The sequence below is a fragment of the Cebus imitator genome, unplaced genomic scaffold (assembly GCF_001604975.1).
Source record: "Cebus imitator isolate Cc_AM_T3 unplaced genomic scaffold, Cebus_imitator-1.0 Scaffold314, whole genome shotgun sequence".
Lineage (NCBI taxonomy): Eukaryota > Metazoa > Chordata > Mammalia > Primates > Cebidae > Cebus > Cebus imitator.
The window spans coordinates 1,960,975-1,973,043 of NW_016107629.1; the positions used below are offsets into that span (position 1 = coordinate 1,960,975).

Genomic DNA, 12,069 nt, shown 5'->3' on the forward strand with positions numbered 1-12,069 from the left:
GGGTTCAAGCAATTCTCCTGCCTCAGCCTCCTGAGTAGCTGGGACTACAGGCACGTGCCACCATGCCCAGCTAATGTTTTGTATTTTTAGTAGAGACGGGGGGTTTCACCATGTTGGCCAGAATGGTCTCGATCTCTTGACCTCGTGATCCGCCCGCCTCGGCCTCCCAAAGTGCTGGGATTACAGGCATGAGCCACCGCGCCCGGCCCACACCTAATTTTAAAAAAAATGTTTATTGCCCAGGTGCAGTGGCTCACGCCTGTAATCCCAGCACTCTGGGAGGCCGAGGTGGGCAGGCAGATCACGAGGTCAAGAAATCGAGACCATCCTGGCCAACATGGTGAAACCCCGTCTCTACTAAAAATACAAAAAAAATTAGCTGGGGGTGGTGGTGCGTGCCTGTAGTCCCAGCTACTCGGGAGGTTGAGGCAGGAAAATTCCTTGAAACTGGAAAACGGAAGTTGGAATGAGCCAGGATTGCGCCACTGCACTCCAGCCTGGCGTGGCGATAGAGCGAGCCAACATCTCAAAAAAAAAAAAAAATTTTTTTTTTTTTTTAAATTTTGTAGAGGCAGGGTCTCACTATGTTGCCGAGGCTTATCTTGAACGCCTGGCCTCAAGCAATCCTGCCTAGGCCTCCCAAAGTGCTGGGATTACAGGCATAAGCCACCATACACTACAAATGGCATATTTTGGTATCTAATATCTTATTTAATCTGAAGAAATTTCAAGTACTGCTCATAAAATGTGTCCCCAGCATGCTATTCCAAAGACTTCAACTTAATTTTGTCATATTTACTTTCAAGGCAAAATGAAAACCTTCTATGCTGATAAAAGATTTGAGGATTTCATGTATTTAGAGGAATTCTTGTTTTAGATATATTATTATTATGTGTTCATGAAAAAGATGTAAATCCATTAAAGCCTCACTTCCACGGATCTCATTTTAAACATAAGGTATGCCTCCCCTTTCTCCAAATCTTCTGGGTTTCCTAACAAGCTGTTCAGTTGGCTGATTCCAGTTTTCTGTCATTTCTCCCTTCTTTTTTTTTTTTTTTTGAGACGGAGTCTCTCTGTCACCCAGGCTGGAGTGCAGTGGCATGATCTCAACTCACTGCAACCTCCGCCTCTTGGGTTCAAACAGTTCTCCTGCCTCAGCCTCCTGTGTAGCCATGCTGCCACACACAGCTAATTTTTTGTATTTTAGTAGAGATAGGGTTTCACCATGCTGCCCAGGCTGGTCTGATACTCCTGACCTCAGGCAATCCACCCGTCTCAGCCTCCCAACATTTCTCCCTTCTTTAACATTGGCAAACAGAGCTGACATGGGAAAAAGAAAGGACCTGAGTTCTTAGAAAATTGTAAACTGGCTACACAGATATTAAGAGTCTTTGATATTTTACAGATCTCAAGCATTATCATCAGCATGGTAACTTTAAGGTTGATTCCAGCTGTAATTAAATATCTTATGATAGTAAACGCACTAAGGCTTTTGAAAAATTTAGATTGCATTTTGAAATAAATATATCTTTACATTTTTACTGTAATACTATACAAAGTATTCAGATTTAGAAATGATTTTATTGCTCCTTAAGCATTCATTCAGTTCTTATTCAGTGAATATGCAGAACATAGGTAGTATTTGGGAAAGTACACCTTATTATTACCTTGATACATTTATATCATAACTGTGAATTTAAATATAAAATAATTCAATATTTATTAAATTAGCTAAATGCTCTCATTGAGATCACTGTATCTGAACTGACATGGTGAAAATAAAATACTAAAAATAATATAAGTACTAAATAGAATACTAAAATACAGCATAATATTATACTAAAATTAATACTGTGTTTTAATATTTAAAAACTTACCACTGAAGGGTTTGGTTGGGTTTTATTTTCAATTAAAGCCAATTTTTAATACTTTTTCTCCATTGTTTTAAGATGACTTTTAGTCGGGCCCTCTCTTGATTCAGAGTTCTGAATGAGGAGTCCAGAAATTCCAGACCACGTGCCCTAAGTTGCATCAAGACTAGATTAGAAGACCAAATAAATCTCAAGCAGAACAACAGGCCACGCTTGGAGGCTCATGCCTGTAATCCCAGCACTTTGGGAGGCTGAGGCAGGCTGATCCCTTGAGCTTAGGAGTTTGAGACCAGACTGGACAACATGGTGAAATCCTGTCTCTACAAAAAATACAAAAAAAAAAAAAAAAAAAAAAAAAAAAAAAAATAGTGATTTTTACTTTCTGAGTCCTAAGTTTAAGGTAGTGCTACTCAGCAAGCAAGAGTGTGTACTAGAAAGTGCCTTCATTTAAGAGATAGGAAACACAATTCTAATTCCAGTTTTATCAACTAGCAGTATAAGTCTTAGTAAATTAAAATTCCTTGGGTTTTTTAATTTACCAGAAAGCTGGGCTCTACCAGGGAGGTTGAGGCTGCAGTAAGCTGTGATCACACCGCTAGACACCAGCCTAGACCCTGTCTCAATTAAAAAAGAAAAAAAGAAAGAAAGAAAACTGGGGTCTAATACTCTATGATTCTAACTGACAAAAAATCAAGATCAACTTATGAAGAAGCGCAATATACAAAAATTCAAGCCACTTAAGGATTATGTAAAAACAAATTTATATTATATGTATCTTATATTGTTAAGATTTAAAATATGAGCAGTTCTATTTTATAGTAACACTTCTAGTCTTAAATGTTTTTTCAGCTCTGTTCAAGGTTCTTTGATTGGTTTTATGAGAGCTATTAAGATGAAGTAGACCCTATTTCCTGATCTCAGGAAGCTTACCAATTAGTAGGTTCACCCTCTCCTCAAGCACCCTTGCCCATGGGGGTCCTCTTTCAGCAGAAAATCTTGCATTCTAATTCAAGGAAAGAAAACATTAGACGTATAAGCTACCTGAAGTCCAAAGTCATACCCAGGAACTCATCTCCATCTATGTCAACCCTTCCCTTCTGTCATAGCTGCAGCTTAAATCAGAGGTGGGCCAAAGGCCTGTGATATGGGACAGCAAATACATCATCTAATATTTCCAAATCTAGACTCCTGTGTTCCCAAATCCATTAAACAGCAGCACCATCCAATTAGTCAACTGTGACGGAAATTGCTAATTGTACCCTCATCCATTCTCCTCTATTTTAGTAATAGAGCTTCTGGGATATGGGATAAGTAAGAATGCTAAGCTAGAAGGTTACCAGAGGAGAAGGCAAGGGGATTGGAAAAAAAATTGGAAAAAGGGAGAAAACCCTGGGCACCCTGGAGGCTTAATTTCTGCTACTCCTAGGAATACTAGACTGAAATATAACTTAATAGCAAAGATATGAGGAGTGTTCATGTCTCTCTGTGTGTTAAAGGTATGCAGGGGCACATTTGTTTATTATAAAATCATTATTTGGCATGAAATGAAATTTAACTTTTGGCTGTGAATTTAATCTGGAAGGAGAATTGTAGGGAGATCTGAAATGGCCATGATAATAATAACGCCTGCATGACGTTGTGAACTACCTGCATTTGAATACAGAAAACTGGACCTGTTTATATTAAAATATATTAGCTTATTAATACCTATTTATTAATAGAGCTCCCTGAGTTTTAGCTAGGCACATAGCTATCCATTTCGTGACAATATTTCCCAGTTCATCTTGCAACTGAGCATGGTGATATGATTAAAGTTCTCCCCAATAAAAAAATAGCAAAAGTGATATAAAAGTCCTTTAAAATGAAAAGATTTTTTGCCTTCCATTTCCTCTTTCTCCTTTTTCACAGGCTGGAAAGAGATACAGGTCCAGTGAATGTGCTTTGCCCATGAGGACAGACAACTCAATGGGAGTTGGGAGGATAAATGATAAAAGAACCTGGGCCCATGAATAACCCCGTGGGGCAGACTGAATGTATACCAAAAAAGTTTCTACCTTACATTCCAGGCCTCTTTGATATGGAAGTTTGGCCTATACTCTAACACAACATCCAAGCAAGAAACTTGGGAAATCACTTATAGTCCTTCCTTTCTTATACTCCTTAAAGCTCCCTTCTCTTCCTGTATCTCCAAACATACAATTATAGGTTCAGATCAATTTAACTGACTTATCTGTTCTGTCCTCATAAATTGCCCCTGTTGAGAACCACAGAATGTCAGTGTCTGGACTACAACAACATCCCTTTAAATGTCTTCTTGCTGGCACAGTCTTGCACTGTTAATACATTCAGAAGGGTCTCAATAAAACAAATCCAATTTTGTCAAATTCCTATTTTAAAATTCTCAATGAATTCACATTGTATGCAAAAAAATCAAAAAGTCAAACTCTTTAACATCATGTAAGACCTTCAAGAGCTGATGCCTACCAACTTTTCCAGCTTGTTCTTATGTCAAGCTTCCCCTTCCATCCTAGGATCAGGTTACATCAAAATATATGCTGTACTCTGAACAGTCCCACCTCTGCAACTCTACTGTCTCTGTGGAATCTGCCACAATGGAACTATAACCTTTATTGAGGTTATTTGCTTACCTATTGGTCTTCGTCAACGTTTTCCAACTTTATCTATTACAAGTGATCAGACTTGGCTATTCAGAGTCCTAGAACCCACAGGGAATTTTCTGCCAGAGATCTCATAAAATATTGCCGCTTTCCACAGGGTTTTAAAAATAATTAATATTCAAATTATATAGAGAAGCATACTAGAGGGGTTTCTAAGTTGGTACACTGCAGGTCTTGGGATTCCTGGCAGTCATTTTAGCTGTCAGGTGATAAAAATCTAGCCTGACAGATGACGTAGTAGAGATTGCTGTTTGTATCCCAATGTTCTTTCTCAGCATTCTTCAAGAAGGAACCACTGAATTTTAACTGGATATATGTTGACAGGATAAAGACTACCTCTTCTTTGTAGCTAGGTGTGGCCATGTAGTTAAGATCTGGCCAAAGTCATGTGACTAGAAGTGACATGTATAATTCCCCTTATAGGATAGGGTCGTGCCCTCCCATCCCTCCCATCCTGATGGCTGGAATGTGGACATGAGGGTAAACCACCTTGGACCATGTGAAACAGGGTAACACCCCAAGGGCAGTAGAATAGGAAGAAAAACAAGCCTGGGTCTCAGATGAGTTTGTAGATCAGGATCCGCATAAAAGACTGGACTTTTATATGAGAAACCCATTTACAGATCTATGAGGTCTGTTTTACATACAACCAACTTATGTGCTAACTAATGCATAAAGTGAGAGAGAACCTCATCTTATGATATAGTCTCTGTACTAAGAAAGCCTTGAAGACATTGACACTCTGGATCAGGCTGTGCCTTGAAGTGACAACCACTGCTATTTACTAGGTTCCCCAAAATTAACAAATAATTTGTCCCTAAAAGAATATTCTTGATTAAGATATGGCAGGTCTAAGTAGCCAAAATTGCTTTGGCAGTGACAGTGTAAAAGAACTCTATTGGAGAGACTCCCCACAGCGTAGGAGAAAAGGTCTCAGATATGGAGGGGAAAAAATATGCAACACTATCTGTTCCCTACCTGGCTCTGTGCCTTGGACCATGTTGAGTCCACAAGGGTAAAGTGAGAAACAGAAGCTGTTGACAAAGGTCTAGGTGACAAAATAGCCCAGAGTTAAGAAAAGGGCTTAAAACCTATTGCCTATAAGGTACTCCTCTAAAATTTGGCAACTTCTCTGAACAGTACCTTTTTGTTGTTTTCATTTAAAAATTGGTTTGTATATACTTAATTCACTCTAAGGTTCTCAAATAGATTATCAATTCATTCTCTTGGGATTGCTTGTTATATTTGCTATAACAAATATTCTTTTAAAATTAGTTGTAAAGAAGAAACTGTTGAAGTTTCAAATAGATATGGGAAGCAGAGATTTGATGAAAGGATATTTACATTCTGGCTATCAGATTTTTGGATTTCAAAGACCAGTCAACTTTTTTTTAGTGTTTAGGGGACTGACATAAGGCTGAAAATTTTTTACATTTCCAATTTATGAACAATAAAACAAATTTAATAGAATAATTTTTGTTTTACAATTCATTAATTGTGTTTTGTAGTTTTTCACTTCAGCACAAATGGTAAAAATGACATCAGGCAAAGCACTGGTTCCTGGTTTAATGAGCAGGGGGTAACAAATTGATTATATTTTTTACTACACTTACTATAGATCCCTTTTAGGTACATGCACTTTTCCAACCACTCGTTTTCCTATTTATGAAGAGACAATGAACTTTTGCTACTTAGATATATTTATAGTAAAGAGCCATGATGTAAGTAGTTTTAAACATCTGAACCATGTATTTTTGATTTCATATACATTAGTGCACTTTGTCCTTTGAATAGTTTATATTTCATTACTCATTCTTGCATTAATCATGAGGAAATTTGAATTTCAGAAATGTCAGCTTTGCTTTTGTTCTGAGGTACTAATTTTCACATTTCTTTCAGATGGTGAATGTGTATTATTTCTTTAGCCCGATTTTGGGAATTACTCTTTCACCCTACAAACATTTGAGCTATGTGTCTTGTGAAAAGTGCTAATTTCTTTTTGTAGCTATGTTCTTGAGACCTTGTCACAAGAGTTTTTTACCCTGGGTGTGTGGATGAACTTCAGAAATGTCATTATACCCTTAAAATTATGAAAATATGAACATATGCATTTTCCTAAAGAATGGGTCAAAAGTTTTCATCATATTCTCTATTAAGATCCAGGCACCAAAACTGAAAAACACTGCTCAACTAGAGGAGACATGAAGGGGCTATTATAACTTAAACTAAATCCTAAAACTAAATTTAAGCAAGTTATTTGCTAAATTAGTCTTCTATTTTACTTTTTTGAAAACAATTACTTATTGTTTGAATTTAAAAGCATATGAAATAAAACTAAATCTTACCAATGGCAGTCCTACAAATGACATTATAGTGAGCATTTGTTAAAAGATGTACTAATTGGAAAACTTACAAAAGCGTTCTTGTCATGAAGATATTTCAACACTGCTAGTTCACTGCACAGCGAGAATTTTATACATTTAGCAGAACCACTGAATCAGAAAGTCAGGAAACCTGGGTTCTAGTACCAGTTTTATTTAAAACTAACCATGTACAAATAACTTATCTATGAAATAATGGCTAACATCTACTCCTTAATTCACAAATATATCACAAAACCAAAATCCCTTCCAAAGAAAACCTCACTGTAAACCAAGTCATTCCCACCATGTAGGCTAGGCTTTAATTCAAAGGTTGAGAAAGACAAGTTGGAGCATTTGTCTTGTTTATCAGTTGCATACTTTAATTCTGCAGATGGATAATCTGGCTGAGATAGGCATTGCCATCTCTCAATTTTTACAAAACAAAAAGCTACCAACAAGAAGTTAATGGTGAGGAAAAATTTGGCTCAAAAATAATGCAATTGAGAAACAGCTTTGTATTAAGTGCAGTACTTATAACATCCCTGCTGTCAAAAGAACAAAATTTATTCTTAGGTCGCTAAAGCATGTTTACCCTTTTGAAGAAACATATACTGCTAGGGCAGGCATATTACTTCACTAGAAATAAACAGGAAGGTCTTGTAGATTGTTCAAATGGCCAATCAAAATGACTGAGAAACATTATTGTGCTTTGTTTTGTTCCTTTATCCTTTCTCTTTCCTTTTTATTCATTCAAAAATTCAGTTCCCCATCCTAGACCAGACTGTCCTCTGCCAGGCTGTAAGAAAAGTTAGCATTCTGTCACTAGAGAATAAACATAGAAGAAACACAGAAGGATATCCTTGTTAAAAAGGATATCCTTTTTAACAAGAGGAATTAGCATGTTACTGAATAAAGAATCAGGAAGATAATTCTAATTGAATATAGAAAAATTTATACACCATAAACATCTATATATGTACACCATTTATCATATATACGTATTGTGACAACCATATGTATTAATAAACCTTCAAAAGGTAAGCACCTATATTTCCTGTAATTAACAATGTCAGTTTTGTGCAATTTAGTCAATATTTATGGACTTTCCCTTACATACGGTAACAAAGAGACTGAAACATGGTTCACAGAGAAACACAGAACATATACAAATCTCATAATAAAAAAAACCATGTATACCACTGTTTAGGGAAATATTTTAGAGGAAACATACTTTCACTACTGGCCCCAAATGCCATCATCCATTTAGGTTGTTCAGTGTCAACTTTTCATACAAAAATACTTTCAAGCTGATAATTAAGAACATTTACAGTGACTTACAAAAGGGACAATATTCCAATGCTACACAAAACAGTTCTATAATACACAGCTTAAAGTTTTAAAGTTCTTTGCTGGCACTTGATTTTTTTTATAGCTGATAGACACAATAACTACTGATCTGAGTAAAATACTGTTTTTAGCTTATATGTATGTTCTAAACCATATTACCTCACAAAAACAGTAAAGAATAAATCACTTTCTGTTGAAGAATCCTTTAGAACAAACACCAAACCTATACAGCCAAAATATTTTACGGAGGCAAATAAACATTTTAAGACAAGCCATGACCAATGGATAAAAATTTACATTACCCAATTATATGTTCAGGAATTGTTCCTCTGACTCAATAAAGCATGTATTGGGCATAGATTAAAAATTCAAATGTAAAAAGCAAGTTACCTTTTGTTTTGTTTTGGTTTGGTTTAGAAGGGTGTGTAATTCTGATTTATTATTATTATTATTTTACTTTCTGTGAGCTTGTGAGGCCATTCTGCACATTATCAAAATGAAATCACTATTCAGTAACCTTAAAATACATATATCCAATTTTTTTTCTTTGTAGAAGAAAACCAATATAATTTTACAAACTATATTTAACTTAGAATATAAAGAACTGACTAGTGTAAGATTTTGAAAATCTACCACTTTCATTATTTTGAAGGAAAGTACTCATCCTTCAAAACCCCATTAACAATTCCTAGTCCAGTTTTCTATTATACAAATTTAGAAGATAAATTCTTTGTGGCACTAAAGAAAACTAAAATTAACAGGAGACTGAATTAATAAAAAAATAAGCACACTAATCAAAACAATCCACTGTGGAATGAATATCTGAACCAGGAAAAAACCTACCAAGCATCCCGATCAATTATATAGTTCTTGTTTGCATATTTTAATTTTGGACTTTTAGCACGGTAAATTATTAAACAGGTTGATTTCATGGACTTTTTAAACCCTGTAGTATTTCAAAATATTACCCTTTCTAAACCAAATCTGTGGTCGTAATCAACGTTTTTTTCCCAAGAAAAAGAAAGGATATCTTTTTAACATACATTCCATAGCAGTAGAAACATCTTAGTGTCTCAAAATACTATTTACAAAGAACCCTGCTGATCCTGTGCATTTCGCTGAGGTGCTACTTGCACCCAGACTTCATCATCTGAAAAAGAACTTGAACTTCCTGACTCAGAGTCCAGTTCACTGAATCCATCTAAGTCCCATTCAGTACTAGACTCACTCCGTGCATCATCTTCCTCAGTAATGAAACTCTGACCAGGTTCAAGGCAGGAAGGATAAACTCGAGCACAAAGGCAAATAAAGCCAGAGTCAAACTGCAAAAGGCCTAACATGGTACCTATATTAATCCACTGATCTTCCCTAGTATCATACTCATACACTGTCACTCGGTTTTTTTTCCATTGTGGGGTTGTAGAAGTGATGAGCAGCAACTTTTGGTCATGATTGACAATCTGGTAGTTGTGGGTTTCTGAATCCAAAGGAATATTACTAATCCGCCTCCATTCTCCCCTAGCTGGGTTGTAGACCTTCATGACTGGGATGTCACAGATACAATAGATTTCATCATTGAAGACACATGCTTCCTGAAAGTCACTGCGTTTAAGAGAAGCACAGTTTAGCCACATATTGTGGCTAGGATCATAGCAGAGCATGCGCTTACTGTTGACAGCATAAAGATAGTTCTGAACCACTATGAGTTCAAAGGAATAGAAGGAATGAGGGACAGGAGCCACCAATGCCCACTGGTTTCTCTGAACACTGTAGCATTCCACTTCCTTCAATTTAACTCCAGTAATAGGGTCCCGTCCCCCCAAAATGTAGATGTAGCCATTGAGATATGCTACATCCATGCCCTCACGACACAGCAAGCGATCTGCAAGTTGTTGCCAACTATTCTGAGCTGGTTTATACACCCAGAGATCTTTCCTGGGCTGGGCAGCTAGATAGATGTCATGGTCTGGGGAGACACAGACAGCTGAGGAGGTGATAGTCTTAGTGTGGGCAAAGCTGGTTAAAGGTGATGGCATTGTGTAAATGTCCCCTGAGTAAGGGTCATAGCAGAGAAAGGGATCTCTGGGGTGTCCAAAGAAGATGACCATCTCCTTGGCACACATACCCAGCCTCTGAGGTGGATTTTCTGCTGCAGGTACAACAGAGTTGCTGTTGTTGTTGCTGCTGCTGCTGCTGCTGCTGCTGCTGCTGCTGTTTGGCACTGGCACCACAGACTTGTACAACAGGTCACCATAGCGCATCTGCAGGGCCCCTTCAATAACGTCCAGGCAGTACTTCTTCACTATGGGCTTGGTCAGCAGCCCTTCTAAGTAGTCCTGATCTTCTTCAGTGAAGTGCATCCAGCGCACGCACTTGAAGACTTCTGCAGCACTGGGACCCCGCTCTTTGGGAGCAGCTTCCAGCCACTGCACTGCTACATGGCATACAGTCCGCTCACTCTCTATGTCCAGGCTATCCAGGCGCAGAACAGCCAGCAGCTGGGCCAGGGTCAGATCTGCTAGAGTCTCCTCCCGAATCGAACCCATTCGGCTGAGCTGCTTGAAGTTGTGAGCTATGTAGGACTGGGCCTGAGATCGCAGCTTGTGATGGTCAAAGGCGTCTGCAAACTTGAGGATGGCAGTGCAGTTGGTCAGGTCAAGACGTCGAGCTAAGAAGGAGGCACAGGCTTCCCGCACATACTCCAGCTGTAGCATGTCAGAGGCCGCGTACAGGCGCTGCACGTTGGCCTCACTGAGAGACACACGACCCGTGTAGCAGTAGTCGACCAGCACCTCGAAGGACTCGGCGTCCACATCGTGTATGGTCACGCTGGCCTGCTGGCTCTCATACATGCCACCTGTGAACATGCTCTTGAAGTAGGGACACGCAGCTGCTAGCACATTGCGGTTGCAAGAAAAGAGGCGACCCGTGCCAGGCCCGCTGCCAGGCGTCACCACCTCGATGGTCACATCACACAGCAGCCGCGCATCATAGAAAGACTTGAGCTGTGCCAGCAGGGCTGCAGAATGGGCCGTGTCCTTTAGTTCCTCTGGACCCGTGAAAAAGGCCGAAACCGAGGGCTTGGAAATCCTCTTGGGCCGCCTCCCACCGCGGGGACTGGCGAGGCGGCGAGAGCGCGGGGCGTCCTCCCGGGACTGCATGGTGGAGATGGCGACTGGCGCTGAAGGCGAGAACGGCTGCAGGACCCGGCTCTGGCTCCTCCTCACCCTTCCCTCGCTGACGCTAAGACAAGCCGCTTCCTGGAACAGACTGCGGCACGGACCTTACTCCTGAATTCTGCCCTACCCCGCGGTGAGGCCTCCCTTTATCGCGTAGACAGTGGCTGACTCACCCTCTCTCACTTCCGCGCCCTTTCTCCGCCTCCGCTCGCCCTCACAGGACCCGCTGGCTTGGAGCCGCGGAAGCCCCACTGCCGCGCTGGCGATCCCGCTAGGCGCCCAGGAGAACTACCGTTCCCGGGTTGCCTTTCGCGCCCGGAGGCCTGCTGGGGCTCTCGGACGCCCGGGCCAACACCGAGGAAAGAAACCGCTTTGCATGTTGGGAGTAGTAGTTTGTGTAATATCGCGAGCTTTCCTTTCGTTGACTGCGCTAACAGAAGTAGAAATTAATACTCCTGGATTTAATGGTGAAGAACGAGGTCTCACTATTGTTGCCAGGCTGCTCTCGAACTCCTGGGGCTCAAATGATCCTCCTCATTCGGCCTCTGAAAGTGCTGGTATTACAGGCGTGAGCCACTGCGCCCTGCCAATATTTCATAGGGTTTTGTGGGGTTGAATGTTATGTTACACA

The 12,069-nt window shown here is 39.7% G+C and overlaps 1 protein-coding gene across 1 annotated transcript; it reads right to left on the reverse strand.

The window, feature by feature from the left end:
- Positions 1–7,820: 7,820 nt before the first annotated feature.
- On the reverse strand, positions 7,821–11,794 carry LOC108286149 (kelch repeat and BTB domain-containing protein 7). Its single transcript, XM_017503765.2, has one exon. It carries the CDS (start codon positions 11,418–11,420, stop codon positions 9,345–9,347), a length of 2,076 nt encoding a protein of 691 aa, XP_017359254.1. The 5' UTR covers positions 11,421–11,794; the 3' UTR covers positions 7,821–9,344.
- Positions 11,795–12,069: the final 275 nt, after the last annotated feature.

Coding starts and splice junctions, on each gene's coding strand:
- LOC108286149 (XM_017503765.2), bottom strand. CDS start 11,420: ATGCAGTCCCGGGAGGACGCCCCGCGCTCTCGCCGCCTCGCCAGTCCC.